Genomic DNA, 27,785 nt, shown 5'->3' with positions numbered 1-27,785 from the left:
ATAATGCCGTTATTAGTGGGTCTGATGGTTGTGGAAGGTTTATATTTAGCCTAGATATCATTTTACAAGCTCTGAATTCATTAGATTATTGCTGACTGTTTGAAATGCAGTGTATTGACCTTTAATTATACAACAAAGATTATTTAGAGAAAAATATATATTTTTTAATTATCTAGATATATATCGTGAATCACCCACTAGTAAAAAAAAATAAAAATAAAAAAAATCAGATTTTAGGCCATATCACCCAGCCCTATATGAATGTGTATTTGCATGTGTGTGAGGGTTTAGTTTGAGGAGACCAAGTCTGTCCATGGTGAAAGGAAAGTGCCTAAGAGCTTGACAACAACAAGCTCATCCGTTAAGAGTAGAGACTGGCAGCCAAGCCAAGCCCTGCTTACAGACTCACTAAGACCTTCTGGCACAGACTCACCCTCATGAACTGAGACTAGCTTGGTTTGTTATCAATTACACAGGCCTAGTACCACTTGTACCTCAAAGTGTCCTCAAGGCTCAGGTTTTAAGGTGTGACTAAAATAAGTAGGCTAATCTGAGAAGATACTGAATTTACCAAATTAATTCACTGGCGTGCACATTCAGAGAGTTAAAACCTCCAGACACGTTTTTTTTCAATTTTCGCCTAAAATGACATTCCCAAATCTGAGCTCAAGACCTGAAGCAAGAATATGCATATTCTTGACACCATTTGAAAGGAAACACTTTGAAGTTTGTGGAAATGTGAAATGAATGTAGGAGAATATAACATCAGATCTGGTAAAAGATAAAAACATTCGTTTAAAAAAAAATTATTGTACCATCATCATAGAAATGCAAGAGAAAGGCCATAATGTATTATTCCAGCCCAGGCACAATTTAGACTTTGGCCACTAGATGGCAGCAGTATGTGCAAAGTTTTAGACATTTAGACAGATCCAATTAGCCATTGCATTTCTGTTCAAAATTTCATATCAAGAATTCCCAAATGTGCCTAATTGGTTAATTAATAACTTTTCAAGTTCATAACTGTGCACTCTCCTCAAACAATAGCATGGTATTCCTTCACTGTAATTAATAGCTACTGTAAATTGGACAGTGCAGTTAGATTAAGAATAATTTAAGCTTTCTGCCAATATCAGATATGTCTATGTCCTGGAAAATGTTCTTGTTACTTACAATCTCATGCTAATCACAGCCTACGCTAGCTCAACCGTCCCGAGGGGGACCCACCAATCCTGTAGAGGTTTTAACTCCAGATGCTTTTAGATTAGATTCCTGTTTGGCTATAAACCCGTGTCTCAGCTGGATCAGGCCTTACATCAACATCACGTAGCTGGAGATAAGAGATGCAGTAGGACAAGAAGTCAAGAAGATGAGAGTAATATGGAAAACTTTCAGTCCTTCATCAAAACCAGCATTGAGACACAGACTTGGCTAAGATGTTGGTGCCTTGGAATTTCTTCATATTATTGCTAGTGTGCAACAGAATACTAACGCTGGAGTCGGCAATCTGTGTGTGTGCACGCATTTGTGCCTGTGTGTGTGTGCGTCTGTTGTGATCTCAGCACACAGCAAACCCACAGAGAGTAAATTTACGAAACGGTGAGTACAGACCAAAGCACACTAGGGCATAAATAAGCACATGTTCCCAGATCACTATATGAACTGCAGGTTACTACTCTGTAATGGTAACATGCAGCTTTCACCTACCCCATTTTCCCAGCTCACTGTAAATGAAGTGAAGGACCCAAGGAGAGGAAACCACTAGACTATTGAGATGCACCCACAGAAACCAAGCAGGATTCCTTGGGAGAACTAGCTGCTACCTCACTAACCAGTGAGTGAAAGGTGTGAGGATGATTACAATTGAGATAAGCCTGAACTCACGTAGGCCAAATCTGATCCAATGAGAGTCTATACTCCACTTGGGCTGGGCGGTATACCTTATTTTACGATATACCGGTATTTATGCACAGACCGGTTTGGGTTTTTACTTTACCTTCTGTAAGGGTATTTGAATGTTTGGTTTGTTAAATGTGATACGCCGTGTGTAACGTTCATTTTTATAGCTTACTCCGCTCCTTGAGTCATCTCTCCCTGCTCTTTCTCCATGCCGCTTTCCATACAGACCTAGCCCCGCCCCATCACTCAAGGAGTGCATTTGTTGTTCCTCGACCATGAGACATGTTCAGCCTGCCTGGTCAATGCAGCACATGCAACAATGTTAATGCTGTTTCCACTCTGCTTCTTAATATAAATCCACTAGCGTTCTATAACTACACTATTAGTTCGTGTTTCTTACCTCAGCAAAACGGCTAGTTTGTCTTTTCTTAGCAAGTTTGGCTTAAATTGTGCTAGCCGCTAATGATAAACGCTAGTTAGCTGGCTACTATTATATTCTACTTATAGAACTAGAATAATCATTCTATTTCCATGATTCCAACAGTTCACCTAAGTGTTTCGTTCTAAATTGCAAGTCAAATTGCAATTGCAAGATTTGGTTAAAAATAAGGCCTGTTTGCCCATATCATGCAGCTCTATGTGGAACTGTGGAAAATTGGTGCAGGAAATACAGAAATTGATGAAAATGCAGATTTTCGGGGGGAGTTGAAATTGAACCGAACAGTATAAAACAATCAGAATGGAGAAAGACCCATTAAAATGACTTAGAATGTATGTGTTGCCACTCTAGGGTCATACATAAAGCAAATGTACAACTTTTGTTATTCAAAAACAAAATACCGTCAAATACCATCATACCATCTTTTTATTGGAGGCTGGCGGGTTGGCAGGTAGCCTAGTGGTTAGAGCGTTGGGCCAGTAACCGAAAGGTTATTGGATCGAATCCCCGAGCTGACAGGGTAAAAATCTGTCGTTCTGCCCCTGAACAAAGCAGTTAACACACTGTGCCCCGGTAGGCCGTCATTGTAAATAAGAATTTGTTAATAAAGGTTATATTTAAATATGATATTTGGGCCATATCGCCCAGCCCTAACTCCACGACATTCCATCGTCTGCCAATCTAACAGGAATGGGAAAAACTCTAATGAGAATGATTGGCAGAACTGAATGTCTGGGAGCTGCAAGAGGAAAGTAATTACACACACAAAACCATTATGCACAGCAGGGCACCTATACACACACAAGCATAATAGACAGTAGAAAAGGCCCAGTTCTTGGCAGTGTTACATTGTAGGTTGGAACAAAGCCACTGACTACTACACATGTTCAGAGCACTGGCTCGTTAACTGATTAGCTGGCTTTTCCTGTAAGCTAACAGAAGAAAAAGAGAGGAACTGTTAATAGAGGCCTAGGTAAGACCCTGATCAAAGTCTGCTATGATCTCTCTCAACGAGACCGCTTTGATTCTTCTCTTCACCCTGGAATTCAATTGAAGAAAGACGGAGCGAGACAGCGCGAGAGAGAGACAGCTACAATACAGAGAGAGGAATCTGCTGTAGAAGAGAGGAGGGATGAGAGGAATCTGCTGTAGAAGAGAGGAGGGATGAGAGGAATCTGCTGTAGAAGAGAGGAGGGATGAGAGGAATCTGCTGTAGAAGAGAGGAGGGATGAGAGGAATCTGCTGTAGAAGAGAGGAGGGATGAGAGGAATCTGCTGTAGAAGAGAGGAGGGATGAGAGGAATCTGCTGTAGAAGAGAGGAGGGATGAGAGGACATGGTGTGCCAGAAAGAGATAGTCATCACAAGTGGGGTCTGTACAGTTACACACACACACCCACCCATCCACCCACCCACCCACCCCACACACACACACACACACACACACACACACACACACACACACACACACACACACACACACACACAGCTGGTGGCTGCGTGGCACTCTCTAATCCGGGGCTTTTCTCTGTGTCTGAAGCTGGATGAGGAAATCAGGGCTAAATCAGATGAGCCGGCCTAACCGGCCCTTAAACCCCCTCCCCCCTCTAACCCGCCCCCTCTAACCCTCCCCTAATATAGACTTCCAGCAGACATTGCAGGGGGACCTTGGACCCTGGGTGACTACTTATAGACCACACATCCAAAACATGCATAACAAACACACTCAACGAAAACAAACACACCCTGACTTAACGTCACTGCACTGCTGCCGTCTTATTTAGAAATGCCACTGTGGCGCACGCACGCACGCACGCACACACACTAGACATGGAAGTAGATAGCAGGTAGAAGATGCTTGTGGTGATGCTGTGAGCAGGACCATTGGCTCTGCCACCTTGTCATAACATTACATTTAGCAGACACTCTTATCCAGAACGACTTGAGTTCATACATTTTCATACTTTTTCTGCATACTGGTCCCCCGTGGGAATCAAACCCACAACCCTGGCATTGCAAGCACCATGCTCTACCAACTGAGCCTCACGGGACACTGACGGGACCGTGTTCATCATCATATATGTGACTCGTTTCAGGAAGCTAGGCATATGTCGCGATTCACTACTTCACAGGAGAGCCATTTGAACGTTAACCTTTTTGTAATCTAAAATGCGTTTCTTTTTTCAGAAATGCCTTCTGGAACATGTGAACTTTCATGTGCCTTAAATACAAACTTGTATGCCACCTGTAAATACGAATACATTGTTTATATTACAAGCCTAGTTAGTTGAGCCACGGAAAAAGTCAACAACCATCCCGCTAGCCATGTTTGCCTGAGATCATGGATGGGCTGGCCTTCCCGAGAGATGAGTTCGGATTGGTCAGCCATGTAGCACGCTTCTGTCTATAACATGAGCTGGTCAGTATGTGTAGGAAATCCTTTTTAATGTGGCTTTAAAAAAAAAAAATAGATATCACGTAGTAGAAATGCAAAAGTATTGCTCTCCACTTTCCGGAGGAAAGAGTTTTGAAATCAGTGCCATGCCCAGTGGAATTGGAGAAAATTCTGGCATTTGATTGCAAATATGAAGAGGGAGTCGAAAAGAGAACACAGAAGGCTGTTGTATAAAAGACCTGTCTTCGGATTACATTATCAAACTAAGGGCAACCATGGCATCCGTGACAGAGAGGGAGAAGCGTCCATCCATGTATACGGGTAAGAGTCTAGCTAGCTACATTTTCAGATATTATACATTTCTAATTTTGTCAGAATGTCATTTTCATTTCAAGTTAAAGCATACTGTTAGCTAGCTAGCTAACGTTAGCTGGCTGGCTCGCATTACATGTATGATCTGTGTAGTAATGTTATTTGTATCTCAGAGACATTTGCATTGCTAGATATAGACTAATGTTAGCTAGCTAGCTAACATTGAACCTGGTTGGTTAGCCACCTGCAGATTCATGCAGGGTAGTAACGTTATGTGTTGGAAATATGGTTCATTGCTTAGCTAGCCAGCTAGCTACATGTCAGAAGAAAAAAAAGACTCCACTATACAAGTAACCATTCCACAACCCCTTCTGTATCCTGTCATGTGACAAATAAACTTGGACTTTATATGATATAGTATGTGTTGACCAGAAACGGTAATGTGAAGAACATGACCTACACCAAAGTCAAATTAGGATATAACGTTAGGCTATCAAGACAGTGTCCAAGTTCTAAAATTCTCTGGTAGAATGCACTGCTTTTATTTCATCACACTCAAAATCGTAAGCTATTTTCTGTAATTGGTTCGGCATTAACTTGTAAATAATGATCTTGTGAGTTTATTTTCCTGTAAAAATGAATACAAATGACAAAGTGAAGTCAATGTCAGCTATATGATATGGTCATTATTTGAACTGGCTAGCCAGCTAACCTAACATTAGCTAGCCAGCTAACCTAACATTAGCTAGCCAGCTAACCTAACATTAGCTAGCCAGCTAACCTAACATTAGCTAGCCAGCTAACCTAACATTAGCTAGCCAGCTAACCTAACATTAGCTAGCTAAAGATAGAAACAAACCAAAACATTGTTTAAAAAGTTGCTTTTAGTTGCCTGGCTTGCTAGATTGTCATACACTACATTCATTTTTAAAACAGATGGGTTTATTGGTGTTAAAATAGTTCTGCTAATAGTTATGCTGATGTCACGCTGCCTGTAGTTTTTGTGTTTATACTTTTTCATAATAAAGTCACGACAAGTTTGATGTCGGACGACAATAGAATGTTCATGATGTTACTGCGACAACTGTCGATAGGCGTAGTATAAACCAGCCTTTAGTATTAAAATCTTTTGTTGTTTAGTACATGGCCTCACGTGAATCCTTAGAGACAGGAGGGGCTAAAGCTTAAGAGGGTGTGAATGATGCTGAATGGGTGTAGACAAAGAAGAGCTCCAGTAGGTGTAACAAAATATTCAAGGGCCATTTTCTCAAAAGTGAGGTTACAAGTTTATCAACTTTCAAAGCAGAACTACTTTCCCATTGTTCCTCAACTGTAGTGTATGATATACCATTTTATAGCTCTGAGTCTCTACTTTTATCCATTGTAAAAAAAAACACAATTTCAAATGTTGCTACATACGACCGAATTGAGACGGTTGGTCACATATGAGCCAGCCGTAGGACCAGTTACCCTGGAGCTTTATCTCTAACTCTACCACATCAGTGGTCACACCCTCAACCTGCTGGGTCAAAACACTGATAAGACTAATAGTATGGATGAGGCATGCGAAGGGGGCTGTACATTACATCTAGGACAATAGAAGTGTTGTATCACTTCTCTGCCATCACCCTGTCTTTTTTTAACCTTCGCTGCACCGTCTTCCTCGTCTCTCTCCTTCAGAATTTATGTAACTTAGTGGATGCCTCTTAAGATTTTTATTTTACCTTTATCTAGGCAATTCAGTTAAGAACAAATTCTTATTTTCAATGATGGCCTGGGAGCAGTGGGTTAACTGCATTGTTCAGGGGCAGAACAACAGATTTTTACCTTTTCAGCTCGTGGATTCAAAGTAGCAACCCTTCGGTGACTGGCACAACACTCTAACCACTAGGCTGCCTGCCACCTCAAAGATAATGGGGCAACATTCATATTCATGTGTTAAGTAAAAGTTGCAAAAGTGCATAGTTGCAAGATGAGCTCCATTAAGAGAGTCTCTCTCCCCCCTCTCCCTCTCTTGCCATCTCATCCTTACCCAAATTAATATGAATAGGTCTACTTGCAGGAAAGCAAATACATGTATATGTGTCTGTTTGTCAGTGTGTGTACATCTGTCTGTACATGCATGCAAAAGACAATAAGAGGGCGAAAGAGACCCAAACGGACAGCCAAACAGAGGGAGCGAGAGAGGAAATTAGTTTGGGACATGCAAATTGATCTGTCCATCATCGTCTCTGTCCTCCAGACCAGCCAGTCACACACCAGGACTGCAGGAATCCCACAGACAACACACCCACTACCACCACTCCAACATCTGCTACTATAAGGACATGTACACCAGGCTGCGGGAAATGCCCCCAAACCCCGGAGCCAGACAAGGCCCTGTTTCTCCAGGCTGGGGGAAACCCCGGAGCCAGACAAGGCCCTGTTTCTCCAGGCTGGGGGAAACCCCGGAGCCAGACAAGGCCCTGTTTCTCCAGGCTGGGGGAAACCCCGGAGCCAGACAAGGCCCTGTTTCTCCAGGCTGGGGGAAACCCAGGAGCCAGACAAGGCCCTGTTTCTCCAGGCTGGGGGAAACCCAGGAGCCAGACAAGGCCCTGTTTCTCCAGGCTGGGGGAAACCCCGGAGCCAGACAAGGCCCTGTTTCTCCAGGCTGGGGGAAACCCCGGAGCCAGACAAGGCCCTGTTTCTCCAGGCTGGGGGAAACCCCGGAGCCAGACAAGGCCCTGTTTCTCCAGGCTGGGGGAAACCCCGGAGCCAGACAAGCCCTGTTTCTCCAGGCTGGGGGAAACCCCCGGAGCCAGACAAGCCCTGTTCTCCAGGCTGGGGGAAACCCCCGGAGCCAGACAAGCCCTGTTGCTCCAGGCTGGGGGAAACCCCCGGAGCCAGACAAGGCCCTGTTTCTCCAGGCTGGGGGAAACCCCCGGAGCCAGACAAGGCCCTGTTTCTCCACATTGTGAGGAGATATGTGGGGAAGTGTTATTCTGAGAAGCACACTGTCTGACTAGCCAGACTGCAGACAAACAGACAAACATATATTTTATGGTCTGGAACAAATGTTAACGTTCATGTTGGAGTCGACTTAGCTGCAGTTAGCCTCAGTGGTTAGCCTTAGCAATGGTCTTTAGGTGAAAATACCCGCCCCCTGCCTGTTGACTCGGATGTCTAACAGAATCTGTGCGCCGTGGCTGATTCACATTCTACGCATTGGAGCAGGCTGCGAGGGTGGCTAGGACAATCCCTCTGGGTCGTTCTCCTTCACACATACACACACACACACGAATACCTCCTATATACACACACTGAGTAAAAGTGTCTCTCCATCTCATCTTACAGTGTATGAGTGTGTGTGTGTGAGAGGGCGTGCACGTGTAAGAGGAGTCTGCGTGTCTGTTCTCACCACTAATCACAACAAAAACACAAGAGTAACTTCATTAACACACACAATCTAATAATGGTCTGGCAGGAGAAAGCAAAGCAGCGTGACATACGTGTGGAGTGTGGTAAAACACACACACCTTTCAGTCAGACATAGAGCAGTGGAACACTGATCATCGTGAACTGTTCTCCCACTAAACAGGTAGGCCTGTTGAGGGCGTGACAGACAGCCTATATAAATGACTGACTGGTTCCTGTCTGCTGCGAGAGATGCCTGCCACACTGCATTACCTGTCTGGCTGCTGGAGTCCATCTACATAAATCTATCTCCCTGCACAGACATCCATCACTTTGACTGTCTAAAAATATAGTGCTCTCCATCTCTCCTCCATCTCCTCTCTCAACAGGCTCGTAGGAGGCACCCTGCAGCTCATCAGGACAAACCAACCAGAATGATTCGCCGCTTCTTAAAACAAGACAGGACAGAGAGAACTAAGGGAGATTACTCATGGGAGTCAAGGTTGGGATGCATCTCAGAGGACAGTGCTATTTTGTGTGAGCTGAAACAGTGTGTATGTGCGTGTGTGTGTGTGCGCGTGTGTGTGTGAGTAAAGGAGTAAACGATGCATTTTATGTCTGAATGTGAGGTAAAAAGGGTACACTATTGACTGAGCATGTGGAATGTGTGTGGCTCGGTTCTCACAGAGATGATCAATTACACTGACCCGATACTGTAGTGGCCGCTCTAACAACGAAAAGCAATGTCTTCAAAAATGGAAGGCAGTCGGGAGGAGGGAAGATCAGGTGGGACCACTCGAGCCAATGAGAGGCCAGATAACGCATGTGACGAAAAGGCACAAGGGGTTTACACTACTTAACACAGCCAACATTAAAATTGTCTGTATCTTAAAAATTCATTAAGGTTAGGCATAAGGTTAGCAGTGTGGTTAAGGTTACAATTAAAATCACATTTTGAGAAGAGAAATGGCAGAAATAGGTGAGGTTTATGACTTTGTGGCTGTGGTAACTAGTGATGACCAGACAAGTCCTATATTAGTTTTTTCTTCACAAAGTTACCAGGATGTCATGTGTCCTAATTATATCAGTATGCTCGTAAGAACCTAATCATTAATCAAATAAGCCACACGTAGCAAATAAGCCATACAAAAACTCCAGGCTTGATGAGCGAAAAAAACTCAAATATGTCACCTGCTGGAGAAGATAGGGATCACTGGGCCCAAAATCTCTCACTTCACCTCTTCCTCTCTGGTTCTCACTTTCTTCCTTTGACAATAACTTCAAGGACAGACACACACACAAAGAGAAATGGCCCCTATTAGCTCCAGTGCCGACTAGAGAATTATGAGTCCTACAACATCATACCTGTGTCACGGTCCTTAATCCCCAGGACAGGAGTCCTACAATATCATACCTGTGTCACGGTCCTTAACCCCCAGGACAGGAGTCCTACAATATCATACCCGTGTCACGGTCCTTAACCCCCAGGACAGGAGTCCTACAACATCATACCTGTGTCACGGTCCTTAATCCCCAGGACAGGAGTCCTACAATATCATACCCGTGTCACGGTCCTTAACCCCCAGGACAGGAGTCCTACAACATCATACCTGTGTCACGGTCCTTAATCCCCAGGACAGGAGTCCTACAATATCATACCCGTGTCACGGTCCTTAACCCCCAGGACAGGAGTCCTACAACATCATACCTGTGTCACGGTCCTTAACCCCCAGGACAGGAGTCCTACAACATCATACCTGTGTCACGGTCCTTAATCCCCAGGACAGGAGTCCTACAATATCATACCCGTGTCACGGTCCTTAACCCCCAGGACAGGAGTCCTACAACATCATACCCGTGTCACGGTCCTTAACCCCCAGGACAGGAGTCCTACAACATCATACCTGTGTCACGGTCCTTAACCCCCAGGACAGGAGTCCTACAACATCATACCTGTGTCACGGTCCTTAATCCCCAGGACAGGAGTCCTACAATATCATACCTGTGTCACGGTCCTTAACCCCCAGGACAGGAGTCCTACAATATCATACCCGTGTCACGGTCCTTAACCCCCAGGACAGGAGTCCTACAACATCATACCTGTGTCACGGTCCTTAATCCCCAGGACAGGAGTCCTACAATATCATACCCGTGTCACGGTCCTTAACCCCCAGGACAGGAGTCCTACAACATCATACCTGTGTCACGGTCCTTAATCCCCAGGACAGGAGTCCTACAATATCATACCCGTGTCACGGTCCTTAACCCCCAGGACAGGAGTCCTACAACATCATACCTGTGTCATGGTCCTTAACCCCCAGGACAGGAGTCCTACAACATCATACCTGTGTCACGGTCCTTAACCCCCAGGACAGGAGTCCTACAACATCATACCCGTGTCACGGTCCTTAACCCCCAGGACAGGAGTCCTACAACATCATACCTGTGTCACGGTCCTTAACCCCCAGGACAGGAGTCCTACAACATCATACCTGTGTCACGGTCCTTAACCCCCAGGACAGGAGCCATGATACTGCACTGGCCTGGGTGGCCAGAGGCAGAGTATGTGAAAGACAAAGGTCAGGACATGTTTCCTCTACAGCTGAAGCCGAGCAGAGAGTGAGACAGGATGTTACTGCATTCTGCTCCTCTGCAGTGACTATATTGATTGTGGAAAGCAGAGGAATCACATGTACACAGACTGTAGGCCTATCATTACACTAACCTAAAAAGAGATCTCTACTGAAACTAGCATGATGACCTTTTTAGATGTAATGATAAGAGTATGTCTGTCTCTGTGACTAGTAATGACAGGGGATGGAGATGTAGAGAGATTCCTAGAATTCAAATATAGAAAAAAAGAGAGACTGGCTGTCGCAGCCTTTTCCATATTAGACTACAATGCGTCCGTATAGGCAACAAACATGCACACAAGCGTTCACACACACACGACAGGAAGGAGTACTAGACAGTCCTCATAAGAGCGCTCACACACCCTCAAGCTCAAACATCTCTGTCTGCTGCAGCTGCGCTTCAGTGATGCTGGCATGTGCCTGGAGCCCAGCACATAGAACACACCTTGACATTGAGATTGTATATGATAAGACAGGTCCAAATACAGATGATCTTGTCCTTTATCAAAGTCAGTGTGGTACAAGAGAAATGGACAGAGATTCGAGCCACTGCTACAATACTCTGACAGAAGCACAAGGCATCTACAGAAGCGCTCCAGTCTGGAAATGTATTGATGACAAACATCATTAAAAAGCACAGTGGCTGCATTGTCCCACTTCTCAGAAGTTGAAAGACAATGGCCCACAGAATGTCCCACAGAACATCAGACTATCCCAAATCACACCCCATCTACCCTGTGACTCAACCAGATGAGAGCTATGCCACAGCCAAAGAACGTGTGTCTTTGACTAATGTCAATTTGTAGAGAATAATCTAGCATGCGTTCAATGTCACCACAGAGAAGAACTGTTCGTTCTTGATCATGATGGCATACAGTATGTCATGCGCTCTCCTTGTCACCACAGGGTTTCGCCATAAAAATGGCACGACTTTTAACAATGTACTTTCCCTGCTGTACAATGAGCTACTACAAGTGGACTTGTCACATACATTTATGTCATGACAGACTGTTGTGATGATTTTATGGCAGGACGCACAATTCCTATGTAGCCCAGATCAAATAGTCTCTAAATTAAAGCATGTCAACATTTCCACTAGAAACACCTAGGAAAAAATAAATGACCTATTTACTTAGATCAACGTAAAGCCAGCACACTTACCCGCTGATTGTTTGAGTTATTCATGCCGGCCATGATTGAAAGATGTACACTCTTCAAGTCTCCAAACCGGCAACACGCTTACGCAACAGCCTAACAGGCTACACGCAACGTCCCAAACAACCCGCACACCCAGAAAACAGATTCCTCAAGACATAAATCAATCAAATGACAGAATATCCAAGTATCTTCAGAAAGGTTGCATGCAGCCCACTGCAGTGTGTTGTGTGATCACTATAGTCCGTTCACCAAAACCGGATATCCCTGGCTCGCGCAGGACCAGTGTGGCATTCATCTGCCCAGGCTCATCTCTGCGCTGTCATCAGTAGGCTAACCCCTCCGACTCGCTCTCCAGCACCGGGCGGGTATAGACTGGCCGCCGGGAGGACCATCGGGGGAGGTGTCTGAGGAGGCGGGTGTGCACACCCGAAAAAGCATGCAGGAGCGTGGGCAAGGTTTTAGTATAAGGTTTCGCGTCTGTCAAATCCGTTGCTGACTGTGGCTATAGCTGCCCACTATGGAAAATGATATCCAAAATAAATAGAATGCATGTGCGTCCTATTCCACAGTGGTTTTGAAATAGTGACAAATCCCGTTTGACTCAAATCGCCTGTGTTAAAGCTGTTTTCTTTTCTTACAGCGCATGAGTCCACAGCTAGGCTACCGTGCCACGACAGTACTGTAACCCAAATCCCTGCTAAATCTCTCCCTCCTCCCCCTCTTTTCTCACCGAATTTCCATTGCTCAAGCAAATAACGTTTCAAGATTACATCATCACACAGTTTACCGTGTGGAGACGGTGTGACAGTCGGTAACGGTCATTGCCTGGACTGTTTAAATAAAGGATTTTTAATAGGCAAGTCAGTTAAGAACAAATTCTTACTTTCAACAGTGGGTTAACTGCCTTGTTCAGGGGCATAACGACAGATTTGTACCTTGTCAGCTCAGGGGATTCGAACTTGCAACCTTCAGTTACTTGTCCAACGCTCTAACCGCTAGGCTAAAATGCCCCTACGCTACCCCCCCCTGGATAATCTGAGGTATGTTTGGAAATTTTATAGATGACTATCATCTATCAAAATTTCAATCCGGGACTGTGACAACATTTCACCTCAATACTGTGTGCAATGAGCACATATAAAATACCAAATAGTAAATGTTTTACATGCAGGGCTGGCTCTAGCCTTTTGGGGGCCCTAACCGAGATTTGGTTGGGGAGCCCCCCACCTTGCATACCATTTTTTTTGTGGGCCATCTCTTGACGGTGGAGAGAAAAATGTACGTTTTAAAGTAAATTTCTTGCGATTATATAAAATATACACTACCGTTCAAAAGTTTGGGGTCACTACACGTAAAACACCAGTCTCAACGTCAACAGTGAAGAGGCGACTCCGCGATGCTGGTCTTCTAGGCAGAGTTCCTCTGTCCAGTGTCTGTGTTCTTTTGCCCATCTTAATCTTTTATTTTTATTGGTCAGTCTGAGATATGGCTTTTATCTTTGCAACTCTGCCTAGAAGGCCAGCATCCCGAAGTCACCTCTTCACTGTTGACGTTGAGACTGGTGTTTTGCGGGTACTATTTAATGAAGCTGCCAGTTGAAGACTTGTGAGGCATCCGTTTCTCAAACTAGACACTCTAATGTACTTGTCCTCTTGCTGAGTTGTGCACTGGGGCCTCCCACTCTTTCTATTCTGGTTAGAGCCAGTTTGCGCTGTTCTGTGAAGGTAGTAGTACACAGCGTTGAACGAGATCTTCAGTTTCTTGGCAAATTCTCACATGGAATAGCCTTCATTTCTCAGAACAAGAATAGACTACCGAGTTTCAGAAGAAAGTTATTGGTTTCTGGCCATTTTGAGCCTGTAATCGAACCCACACATGCTGACACTCCAGATACTCTACTAGTCTAAAGAAGGCCAGTTTTATTGCTTCTTTAATCAGAACAACAGTTTTCAGCTGTGCTAACATAATTGCAAAAGGATTTTCTGTGATCAATTAGCTAATCCAAGTTGATCATTTTAAAAGGCTAACAAAGTACATTGGAACACAGGAGTGATGGTTGCTGATAATGGGCCTCTGCACACCTATGTAGATATTCCATAAAAAAATCAGCCATTTCCAGCTACAATAGTCATGTACAACATTAACAATGTCTACACTATTTCTGATCAATTTTATGTTATTTTAATGGACAAAAAAATTTGCTTTTCTTTCAAAAAACAAGGACATTTTTAAGTGACCCCAAACTTTTGAATGGTAGTGTATATATGACCATTTCATAAATGGTAAAATTGCGTGTGATATGATTTTGGAACCCCGCTCCCTCCGTCGCCCCAAGATGAATGGTTTTGACCACGATCCACTGCTTTGATTGGTGCAGCTAGAAATCAGAAGTGTATATCTTATAATGAAAAGAAAGAAAATTCCACAAAGTTGTTTATTATCTATTTTGTGCTGTTGTTACATTTGTATTGGTATTTTGTTACGTGCCCGATGTGCTCAGGGTGTTGTTACATATCATTAGTGGCGTGCATCATGAGCAAAGTTATTGTAGCCTATCATTTCCCTTCCCCTAGCTGTGAGAACCATGGCATGAGTACGGGCTGACTTGGCATTGCTGTCACGCAGATAAATGGCCTTCCAGCAGTCTACCAAAGGTTGCACCGTGTCCATTACCAAAGAGCATCTCTAGTCCAGACAGTTAAGTTATCCATATTACCGCAGCTTCATCTTATTCTTTGTAAGGCATATTCGCGGTCGCAATTTATGGAACATTCCAAAACTTTGGAGATAACAATAAATGCCAAAGTCAAAAGGTACTGGTTTCCCCTATCCATCCGTGGCAAAGGTTTTCCTAAATGCGTATTACATATCCAGCTCCAGAACCACCCCTAGCCTAGCCACCTGGCTAATCTTTTCAATATGGTATAACAACAACAGTTAACATTACCTAGCTATGTAGATAAGGCTAGCATGCTAGAAAGCTACACTGAAAGGTGTCAGTACCCTACTTGTTATTTCTCCACCTCGTTCCAAACCCCCAATTTGTGAATATGCATTAGCAGCCTGCGTCATTCTTCGTAGGTGGAACCTAAACAAGAATTTCCGCTATAGGACAGGAATTACTTCAAAATAGGGGCATCATTGCCCTCTGGTGGGGGCCTTTAAAGCAAAATTCCTACAATTCTACACATTTTGCCAATACTTATGCCATGTTAATATGATATGAGTGAAAATGACTAACTAAATCAAAAAAGGGGGGGCCCCCTGGAGGTCAAGGCCCCTCGGCACGTGCCCTGCATGCCCGGTCGGTATTCAGCCATGATTACTACAAGTTTAGATCGCTGGCTAAACTAACTACCAATTAAAAAATTGACATGACTAATTATCAGCTAATTGAGTGAATGACATAAGAGAAAAACTGCTGATGCACAACCAAATTTTCGAAATTGCACCTGGTGTATTTTACACAAGAGTGTGCAACGCTGTCATCAAGGTAAAGGGTGGCTACGTTAAAGAATCTAAAATATATTTTGATTTGTTTGACACCTTTTTGGTTACTACAGGATTCTATATGTGTTATTTCATAGTTTTGATGTCTTCTATTATTCTACAATGTAGAAAATAATGTTAAAAAACTCTTGAATGAGTAGGTGTGTCCAAACTTTTGACTGATATATTATAATATGTCAAATAAATCAGTATATTTATCCGAAGCCTACTCTATAAGTAAAACATTAGCCGTTCCTTGTTCCCTAAATTGCAATGCCTTGTGGGAGCGCTGGGAAGTTGGTGTGCACTGATGCGTATTGTGCTGTCAGCCGGTGATGGATGAAAGCGTTTTGCAGCCTCGGTGATGGAAAGGAGAGTGGAGGAAACGGATGGCCTACAGAATTAACTGTGAGAACAAACAGGCTTCAAATACACCGACTGCCTGCTCTGCCAAATACAAGTTCTTAGCGTTCAACTAGCAATGCTTCTGAAAGCATAAATCAGATTGTTAATACTTTATAGGCACTATAGGTATAATGTATGATAACTTATGAGCATACATTAAAAGGCTATAGTATGAGATGCATGGCATGCTAATGACAAGTCTTGCAATTCATTGTTTATAGGCAGCCCCCCACACCTCTCTGATTCAGAGGGGTTGAGTTAAATGTGTTAGACACATTTCAGTTGAAGGCATTCAGTTGTACAACTGACTAGTTATCCCCCTTTCCCATTGTAGCCTGCCTACTGTGCCTTCAGAAAGTATTCACAACCCTTGACTTTTTCTAAATGTTGTGGTACAGCCTGAATTTAAAATGGATTCAATTGAGATTTTGTGTAACTGATCTACACACAATACCCCATATTGTCAAAGTGGATTGTTTTGTTGTTGTAGATTTCTGTTTTTAAATTAATAAAACATTTAAAGCTGAAATGCCTTGATCCAATAATTATTCAACCCCTTTGTTATGGCAAGCCTAAATAAGTTCAGGTGCAACAAATTGCATAATAAGTTGCAAGGACTCATTCCGTGTTCAATAATGGTGAACATGTACCACACACACACACACAATTATCTGTAAGGTCTCTCAATTGAGTAGTGAATTTCAAACACCTTTCAACCACAAAGACCAGGGATGTTTTTCAATGCCTTGCAAAGAAGGGCACCGATTGGTAAATGTGTACAAATAAATATCCCTTTGAGCATGGTGAAGTCATTAATTAGGCTTTGGATGATGTGTCAATACACCCAGTCACTACAAAGATACAACCATCCTTAACATTTTGTCTTGAATACAAAGCCTTATGTTTGGGGCAAATACAACACAACACTAAGTACCACTTCATATTTTCAAGCATGGTGGTGGCTGTATCATGTTATGGGTATGATTGCCATCGGCAAGTACTAGGGAGTTTCTTCCCAAGATCACATTGAATGTTCCTGAGAGGTGTAGTTACATTTTTGACATACAATTGTCTTGAAAATCTATGGCAAGACTTGAACATGGCTGTCTAGCAATGATCAACAACCAACTTGACAGAACTTAACTTGGGAAAATATTATACAATTCAGGTGTGCAAATAGCCTAGTAATACGGCACTTTTTATATTTTCATAATTAATAGGCTGACGCATTACCTTTAGCTACAGAATATCTCACCACCGTGCGTTTCCATCTCCTCCTCTCTCCTCCATTCCCTTCTCCAGTGTACAGAGAGAGGGGCTGTCAGTTTAATTAAAAATGTTTTATTGTGAAAACATGTTACTATCGATGTTCCCGAAGAGATTTCACTTGGTTTCCTAAATTAAGCACTGGGTTGGAAAGGAACAGGGTTGGAGAGCCCATGGCATAAAGCGTTTGGGTAGAATATTACCGGTTATGCAGTGAAATAACCGGAATAGCCTACCGACATGAGTGAAAAACCAACCCTTGGGAAAGTGGCCTCCCCATTCGCTATTCGGGTGCATACAGATGACATGTCTTTCCCCCCGCCGCTGTTCCTGCCCATTTGATAACGGGCCATTCGAAATGAATTTCACATATTAGTAAAGACAAGATTAAATTGAGAATAGTCTGATGGGTGAAAATATGATCCCTTGATGAGAGAACAGCATGTGCAGCCTGATGCAAGGAACAGAGCACAAGCTTTTTCTGCTTCTTTCTCAAATCATCAATATCCTATAGTCACATCATTTAGCCCATATACTGTATGTTTTGATTTCTATGACATTCTAAGGTTTCTATCATTCACAACTAAAGTTGCCAAATAACTCTAAATCTAAAGCATATAGGACCTGTTTCAAATGATCACTTTTACGCTCAACATAGCCACTTCATATGTGCACTCTTGCTGCAGAATGGGAAAAATATCTTTACCATTTTATTCTTCTTACTATAAAATCAAATTATATGAAATAATAGCATGTGATTTATAAGCATTTGTTGACCCCTAAATGAACAAGCCTACAGACCATGGCATGGAGCATAGCCAGATTACAGTAGGCCAACTCATATTCTGTTCTTCTGAAATACATTTTCTTTATATCATAATGTTTATTTAGACCTGACTAAAATAAATAATGGATGTATTGTGATGGTGTATATTCAATTGATTTATTATACTTTAAATGTAGATGTTTCAAAGGCTCGCATCAGCGGCTTGTATGTGTGGAGGCCTGGAGATGCTATATGTGTTCGTGTTAATTAACGACCAGTTACCGTGAGACCGGCAGTCTTTTGCATGACAATAACCTGCTGACAAAATGTCCCGACCGCCACAGCCCTAGATGTGGTCGAGTAAAGAAGTGTAATGGAAAACAGATGAAGATATGGTAAGATATAAGACATGAGGTTTGGAGGGAGGAGGAGTGGGCCTGTTTGGCATGACTACACTCAAATACAGTACAGTCACGCACAACCCATCTCTACATCTATAACAGAGATCTTCACCTCCGGCTAAAGACTGTGGAGGAGGCCGTCTCGCGACGGTTTGTCATGGTAACCACTTCACTGTGAGTACTGTTATGACTACCACACTGTTAAGGGCCAGGGGCAGTGTGGTCAAGCAGCCGTCAACAGCATCTGCTGTAGGACCATCATCTGATCAACAACATCTGCTGTAGGACCATCATCTGATCAACAACATCTGCTGTAGGACCATCATCTGATCAACAACATCTGCTGTAGGACCATCATCTGATCAACAACATCTGCTGTAGGACCATCATCTGATCAACAACATCTGCTGTAGGACCATCATCTGATCAATAACATCTGCTGTAGGACCATCATCTGATCAACAACATCTGCTGAAGGACCATCATCTGATCAACAACATCTGCTGTAGGACCATCATCTGATCAACAACATCTGCTGTAGGACCATCATCTGATCAACAACATCTGCTGTAGGACCATCATCTGATCAACAACATCTGCTGTAGGACCATCATCTGATCAACAACATCTGCTGTAGGACCATCATCTGATCAACAACATCTGCTGTAGGACCATCATCTGATCAACAACACTGACTGATGCCGTTGTATTGCATTTTAGATTAGAGATGGATAACGAGGGACACAATAACTGTTTATAATAGGTCGTAATCAATAAAAGGTCACAATAAGATGCAGAGTGTTTGAAAGGTGTAGTTCAGACTATGCTCATCAAGAGGTGATGATATTTACACCAAAAATGAGTTCTAACATTTATTTAACAATGGAATGAAAACGGCATGTAGTTGTCAATGGTTTTAGCGGAGCTGGGGCTCTTTTTGCCCACCATCAGCCAAATTGAACGCTGTTGTTAGGTTTTATTGATAATGACCTATAGGATTAGACAGGAGGGAGGGCACTGGGCCACAGACTACACTGCCACGTACACTAAATTACAACAACAAGCAGACACCATACATGGTCACACGCACACACAAACACCAGCAACAACAAGACGCCCACACACAAGAGAAATTGATGTATAAAACAAATAACTGCACACAGACAGCATGAATGATAAAATGAAGAGGCTAACCTAAGGATCCGGAATGAGTTTTAAAAAGCCCAACCGTAATCCCCAAATGACTATGATACTGTCAATCCTGAATACATGCTCAGATGTTTGATGTCCCAAATTGCACCCTATTCCCTTTGTGGTACACTCCTTTTGATCAGGGCCCTATGGAGCCCTAGTGCACTATAAAGGGAACAGGATGCCACCTGGGACAAAGACTGATGCCTTGCATTCCACTGGATGCATTTCATTGATGTGTCTGACCTCTCTAGCTGCGTCCCACTGAGACCACAGCTTCCTTTCTATTTACTGTGTCACTGAAATAAACACTTTGCCAAACAAACAACCATCTCTTTTCCTATGAGCAGTCAGTCCCTGGAGATCCCTTCTGTCCTGTCACGTCCTGACCCTAGTGAGATGTCATTTTCTATAGTAGAGTAGGTCAGGGCGTGACAGGGGGTGTTTTGGGTTGTTCTATTTCTATGTTTAAGTTCTAGTTTTTCTATTTCTATGTTGGGATTGTCTGGGTTGATCTCTAATTGGAGGCAGCTGATCCTCATTGCCTCTGATTGGAGATCATATTTAAGTAGGGGTTTTTCTTCCTGGGTTTTGGTGGGTAGTTGTTTTCTGTATGTCACCTGACGGAACTGTTGTCGGTCGTTTTGTCGTTTTGTTGTTTTGTTAAAAAGTCTTCATTAAAAGTAATATGAGCACTCTACACGCTGCGCCTTGGTCCTCTTTATAAGACCCGCGTTACATGTCCTTCCTTCCTCGTCATACACATCACGGTCTGTCCGTCCATCCATCCACCATTCTGTCTCAAATGCTGTATGCTCGTGCTACTTTCTCTCCTATTTTTTGATAGATTTTGTTTTTGATAGATATTCATTGTTTTTGTATTAGGGCTTGAGACATGATGACGTGGCCTATTTCCTTCCTAGCAGCAGGGAAACGTTTCGGTCAGGAAATGGCCTGAGTGTACTAACTGTCGAGTAAATTGGACCATCAATCAGAACAGCACATGACAGGCTGTGTTGGATTTATTTAACAAAATGGGAGGGTTTGGTTTTCAACTGTTCCCCTGGACTGCAAGAAGTGAAAATTACATTTTCCAGAATGACAGACATGTTGTCATGGATCCCTCCGGTACTGCTGCTCATTCTGTTCACCAGTTCCGGAGGTCGACTTCACCGGCCTTCTAGGCTGCGCTGAACTGTCATTACGCACACCTGGTTCCAATTCCTCACAGATTGTGTTTGTATAAATGTGCCCTTAGTTTCCCCATTGGGCTGTCGATTATTGTTCCCATGTCCGTTGGTAGTGTGAGTATCTATGCGTTGTCTCAGCCTGTGCTGCGTGTTTTGTGCATTACGGGTCTCGTCCTGTGTCGTTCTGAGGTTTACCCTCGCTCTTTTGTTTGGGTACATCCCAGTGTTTTGTTTACGTGTTTGTTTAGGGTGTATTAAAAACCCAGATGCTGTATTCCTGCGCCTGTCTCCAAATCCTTTACACCAGCGTGACACGTCTTGACATTATAGGTCCCGTGTGGCTCAGTTGGTAGAGCATGGTGTTTGCAACGCCAGGGTTGTGGGTTTGATTCCCACGGGGGACCAGTACGAAGAAGAAAATGTATGAAATGTATGCATTCACTACTGTAAGTTGCTCTGGATAAGAGCGTCTGCTAAATGACTAAAATGTAAATGTATTATTCAACTATTGTAATACATGAAGAATGCTGTTTAGTTCAGGGGTGTCAAACTCATTCCATGGAGGGTCTAGTGTCTGCTGGTGTTTCTTTTTCCTTTCAATTAAGACCAAGACAACCAGGTGAGGGGAGTTCCTTACTAATTAGTGACCTTAATTCATCAATCAACTGCAAGGGAGGAGAGAGAACCTGCAGACACTATGCACCTCCGTGGAATGATTTTGACACGTGGTTTAGATGGATCCTTCTAGATTCTCACAGCAACAAGTATTACAAGACAGCCGTGGTCAACAACAGTGGGGTCAAGGGGCTTAAGTTCAGCCTAAGTGTCCCTGACACAAACATTATCTACGAACATGACCAGTGTTCTGACACACTGACCAATGACACCTTGTTTGAGGGGGGCTTGGCTGAGCAGGGGTTAACAAAGGGTCTCTGGGACAGATAAGTGGCCAGCCGATGAGGAGTGAGCTGTGTGCTTCCAAGGGCCAATGAAAAGGCCTGCAGCACTACAGTAAACTAGCTTATCCTTTACGTCTCCCAGTCAAGATTTGACACCCCCCTGCTGGAGGAAGAGCGTGGCATTCTGCTTCTTCACTGGGAAAGGCTATTGTGCAGAGAGAGAGAGGACAGAAAGAGAGAGGGGAGAGAGAGACAGAGGGGGCAAGAGCAAGGGGGAGAGAGAGAGAGAGCGAACATGTGCAGGAGAAAAGAGCTCCACAACATAACAGGCAGACCGCCTTATGGGAAGCCCTCCCAGAGTCAAAGTCAGCCAACTTAAAAAAGGGCACTGTTTCAACACCCCAGACCCCCACTCCTTCTGTGACCCTGTACTAGTGACCCCTAATCGAGAGCTTGTGGGTAGGGGGGGGTTGCATAACATCACCCTGTCTGAGGGTTTGTTCCGCTGACGTCATCTTCCGGAGGCAGAGGGGAGAACAGGCTGTCCGGGCCTCTCAGCACCTTGCTAAATAACAGAGGCCTCTTTCAGTAGCCGGCCCAGCCCATTCCAGTCAAATCATGCCCACCCAGCCCAGTCAAACCCAGTCAAGCCCAGCCAGCCCACCTCAGTCCAGACCAGAGCCTCTGACCCAGTCCCAGCTCCCACAGTCCTCTCTGGGGATTTACACCTAAAGTAAAGGTATCCACACAGCCATCTACAGTTGAAGTCGGAAGTTTACATACACTTAGGTTGGAGTCATTAAAACTCGTTTTTCAACCACTCCACAAATTTTGTGTTAACAAACTGTAGTTTTGGCAAGTCGGTTAGGACATCTACTTTGTGCACGACAAGTAATTTTCCCAACAATTGTTTACAGACAGATTATTTCACTGTATCACAATTCCAGTGGGTCAGAAGTTTACATACACTAAGTTGACTGTGCCTTTAAACAGCTTGGAAAATTCCAGAAAATGATGTCATAGCTTTAGAAGCTTCTGATAGGCTAATTGACATCATTTCAGTCAATTGGAGGTGTATCTGTGGATGTATTTCAAGGCCTACCTTCAAACTCAGTGCCTCTGTGCTTGACATCATGGGAAAATCAAAAGAAATCAGCCAAGACCTCAGAAAACAAATTGTAGACCTCCACAAGTCTGGTTCCTCCTTGGGAGCAATTTCCAAACGCCTGAAGGTACCACGTTCATCTGTACAAACAATAGTACGCAAATATAAACACCATGGGACCACGCAGCCGTCATCCCGCTCAGGAAGGAGACCCGTTGTGTCTACTAGAGATGAACGTACTTTGGTGTGAAAAGTGCAAATCAACCCTAGAACAACAGCAAAGGACCTTGTGAAGATGCTGGAGGAAACGGGTACAAAAGTATCTATATCCACAGAAAAACGAGTCCTACATCGACATAACCTGAAAGGCCGCTCTGCAAGGAAGAAGCCACTGCTCCAAAACCGCCATAAAAAAGCCAGACTACGGTTTCCAACTGCACATGGGGACAAAGATCATACTTTTTGGAGAAATGTCCTCTGATCTGATGAAAGAAAATTAGAACCGTTTGGCCATAATGACCATTGGTATGTTTGGAGGAAAAAGGGGGAGGCTTGCAAGCCGAAGAACACCATCCCAACCGTGAAGCAGGGGGGTGGCAGCATCATGTTGTGGGGGTGCTTTGCTGCAGGAGGGACTGGTGCACTTAACAAAATAGATGGCATCATGAGGATGGAAAATTATGTGGATATATTGAAGCAACATCTCAAAACATCAGTCAGGAAGTTAAAGCTTGGTCGCAAATGGGTCTTCCAAATGGACAATGACCCCAAGCATACTTCCAAATGTGTGGCAAAATGGCTTAAGGACAACAAAGTCAAGGTTTTGGAGTGGCCATCACAAAGCCCTGACCTCCATCCTATAGAAAATTTGGGGGCAGAACTGAAAAAGCGTGTGCGAGCAAGGCGGCCTACAAACCTGACTCAGTTACACCAGCTCTGTCAAGAGGAATGGGCCAAAATTCATCCAACTTATTGTGGGAAGCTTGTGGAAGGCCACCCGAAACGTTTCACCCAACTTAAACAATTTAAAGGCAATGCTACAAAATACTAATTGAGTGTATGTAAACTTCTGACCCACTGGGAATGTGATAAAAGGAATAAAAGCTGAAATAAATCACTCTCTCTACTATTATTCAGACTTTTCACATTCTTAAAATAAAGTGGTGATCCTAACTGACCTAAGAGAGGGAATGTTTACTTGGATTAAATGTCAGGAATTGTGAAAAACTGAGTTTAAATGTATTTGGCTAAGGTGTATGTTAACTTCCGACTTCAACTGTATCTACCCATCAACAGGCATCAGTTAGACCCTCCAGTATAACCTTACTACCAGGTATCCTAAGACTGCAATAGCTTAGTTTGAGAGGCACGAAGAGGGCCACGTACTATATTTGCTTTGACCTAGGGAAATTGTGTTGAAACATGCATACACAGAGTATACAAAACATTCACCAGGTGAAAGACAAATTGAGACATGGATTGTGTTAGTATGCCATTCAGAGGGTGAATATATATATAGACAAAATATTTAAGTGCCTTTGAACGGGGTGTGGTAGTAGGTGCCAGGCGCACCGGTTTGTGTCAAGAACTGCAACGCTGCTGGGTTTTTCATGCTCAACAGTTTCCTGTGTGTATCAAGAATGGTCCACCAACCAAAGGACATCCAGCCAACTTGATACAACTGTGGGAAGCATTTGAGTCAACATGGGCCAGCATCCCTGTGGAACGGTTCTGATACCATGTAGAGTCCATACCCTGACGAATTGAGTCTGTTCTCAGGGAAAAAGGAGGGGGTGCAACTCAATATTAGGAAGATGTTCCTAATGTTTGGTATACTCTGTGTATAAATCAATTTTTTTGCTGCAAATGTGAAGATGTATAAGCCCAACAGAGGACATATAGCTGAGAGCCAAACCGGAATCTAAAATTGGAAGCATCTGGAGTTAACTCCCTGAATCTGCACGCCAATTAATTAAAGTTCAGTATCTTCTCGCTTAGCCTAGCTGTTTTCGGCCACAGGACTGCTGTCGACCCTAGACACTGTCATGCATGAAAAGCGCAGGACTGTGTAAGTTTCTGAGATACTGGATCCGGCGCGCCCGGCACCGACGATCATACCACACTCAAAGTTGCTTAGGTCACTCGTTTTGCCCAACGTTCACTCAAACAGTAACTGAATGCCTCGATGCCGGTCTGCCTGCTTTACAGTGCCTTGCAAAAATATTCATCCCCCTTGGCATTTTCCTATTTTGTTGCATTACAACCTGTAATTTAAATTGATTTTTATTTGGATTTCATGTAATGGCCATACACAAAATTGTCCAAATTGGTGAAGTGAAATTAAAAAATTAAAACTGGAAAAGTGGTGCATGCATATGTATTCACCCCCTTTGCTATGAAACCCCTAAATAAGAAAAAAATATTAGAAACTTTGAACATCCCACGGAGCAACATTAAATCCATTATTAAAAAATGGAAAGAATATGGCACCACAACAAACCTGCCAAGATAGGGCCGCCCACCAAAACACACGGACCAGGCAAGGAGGGCATTAATCAGAGGCAACAAAGAGACCAAAGATAACCCTGAAGGAGCTGCAAAGCTCCACAGCGGAGATTGGAGTATCTGTCCATAGGACCATTTTAAGCCATACACTCCATAGAGCTGGGCCTTACGGAAGAGTGGCCAGAAAAAAAGCCATTGATTAAAGAAAAAAAATAAAGGCATGTGGGAGACTCCCCAAACATATGGAATAAGGTACTCTGCTCAGATGAGACTAAAATTGAGCATTTTGGTCATCAAGGAAAACGCTATGTCTGGCGCAAACCCAACACCTCTCATCACCCCGAGAATACCATCCCCACAGTGAAGCATGGTGTTGGCAGCATCATGCTGTGGGGATGTTTTTCATCGGCAGGGACTGGGAAACTTCAGAATTAAAGGAATGATGGATGGCGCTAAATACAGGGAAATTATTGAGGAAAACCTGTTTCAGTCTTCCAGAGATTTGAGACTGGGATGGAGGTTCACCTTCCAGCAGGACAATGACCCTAAGCATACTGCTAAAACAACACTCGAGTGGTTTAAGGGGAAACATTTAAATGTCTTGGAATGGCCTAGTCAAATCCCAGACCTCAATCCAATTAAGAATCTGTAGTATGACTTAAAGATTGCTGTACACCAGCAAACCCCATCCAACTTGAAGGAGCTGGAGCAGTTTTGCCTTGAAAAATTGCCAAAAATCCCAGTGGCTAGATGTGCCAAGCTTATAGAGACATACCCCAAGAGACTTGCAGCTGTAATTGCTGCAAAAGGAGGCTCTGCAAAGTATTGATTTATTTATTTTTTAGGGGGGGGGGAATAGTTGTGCACGCTCAAGTTTACTGTTTTTTTGTCTTATTTCTTGTTTATTCACAATACAAAATATTTTGCATCTTCAAAGTGGTAGGCATGTTGTGTAAATCAAATGATATAAACCCCCCCAAAATCTATTTTAATTCCAGGTTGTAAGGCAACAAAATAAGAAAAATGCCAAGGGGGGTGAAAACTTTTGCAAGCTACTGTATATAGCAAGCCACGGCCACGTGACTCACTGTCTGTAAGAGCGATCCATTTCCGTGAACCTAATAAACTCTTTTGCAGAAGCAAAATAATGAAAGCCATAGAATTGGGCCACTTGAGCTCAAAGCGACTGGTAGGGTTTAGAGTAATTTAGGAACATTGACAGTGTTTTTCTCCTGCCCAGACTCAGAACTACAGCGGCCTTCAACTCTTGCTAGGAGAGACAATGTGTAGTCCTGCAGAGGCATCCTGCACATACACACACACTCCTGTGGTGAGGCGCGATTCAATTTCACAGCCTGACACATGCTTGCACTACACACACACACACACACACACACACACACACACACACACACACACACCTCAGCAATCTGTCCCAGCAACATAATTCTCTGAGTCACAAGGATGTCTGTGCTAGCCACTTCAGGGGAATATCCAGCAGTGAATTGTTTGTTTTGATGGTGATAAGTGTTTGTTTATTTGGTCCCGGGGGAGGGAAGGAAGGAAGAGCGAGAGATAGAGAGAGAGCACGAGAGAGAGAGCGAGAGAGAGAGAGAGAGAGAGAGAGAGAGAGAGCGCGAGAGAGAGAGAGAGAGAGAGCAGCACTTATAAATTAGACTCCACCTTCCCGTCCTAACACTGGCTTCTTAAAGACAGAGTGCCTACCATAACTATATGCACATATACAATAACTGAAATGGACAGGCTAACACACACACACACACACACACACACACACGGACGACACGTATCAATCCCCACAGACGCAGATAAATGTACATGGATTCTGTAAAAATACACTAATACTCGCATAGAACAGAATCACAACACTCCGTGACAAAATTATCTTGTAAACAATAGAGACACACACACACTTATACACTTATATATGTACAAATACTGTAATCTCAAAAGTACACAAAAAGAATAACCACAGATATACATTACATCAACATGGACAAATTAAAACAAATGTTTAGAAGCACAAACAAATACACTATCAAAAAACGCTTTTTCACAGATAATATACATTAAAAGCCAGCCGACATCTGTAAAAACAGAGCACACAGCCAGCTGCAGCTCCAGAGTATCTTCACAAGTTTTTAGGACTTGTGCTTTTACGATGGAATACAACGTTTTCATTTCTCCTCTTGGGCAAGGTTGTTAACAATTTACGCAGTGGTTTTTGACTACTTTCTACTCAGAGACAACATGAATCAAGCTGAGATTTGCTCTGCCTCTGTATTGCTGTCCATCTTATCATTCCAGAGTGCTACGTATG

General features: G+C 43.4%; 1 protein-coding gene across 10 annotated transcripts in view; it reads right to left on the bottom strand.

The window, feature by feature from the left end:
- Nucleotides 1-27,785, bottom strand: part of rtkna (rhotekin a) — a 112,733-nt gene that overhangs the window by 23,998 nt on the left and 60,950 nt on the right. Inside the window, exon 1 of one of the 10 annotated variants that reach the window (XM_029717877.1) lies at nt 12,231-12,929. The exons of the other annotated variants lie outside the window; for them this stretch is intronic. Coding sequence (XP_029573737.1) covers nt 12,231-12,263 — 33 coding nt within the window. The 5' untranslated portion in view covers nt 12,264-12,929. Of the gene's footprint in view, nt 1-12,230; nt 12,930-27,785 lie in introns of those variants that run through there. 10 annotated transcript variants of the gene reach the window in all.

The sequence above is a fragment of the Salmo trutta genome, chromosome 27, assembly GCF_901001165.1.
Source record: "Salmo trutta chromosome 27, fSalTru1.1, whole genome shotgun sequence".
Lineage (NCBI taxonomy): Eukaryota > Metazoa > Chordata > Actinopteri > Salmoniformes > Salmonidae > Salmo > Salmo trutta.
Note: the sequence above shows the minus strand (reverse complement) of the source record. Positions and strands in the feature narration are given on the sequence as shown.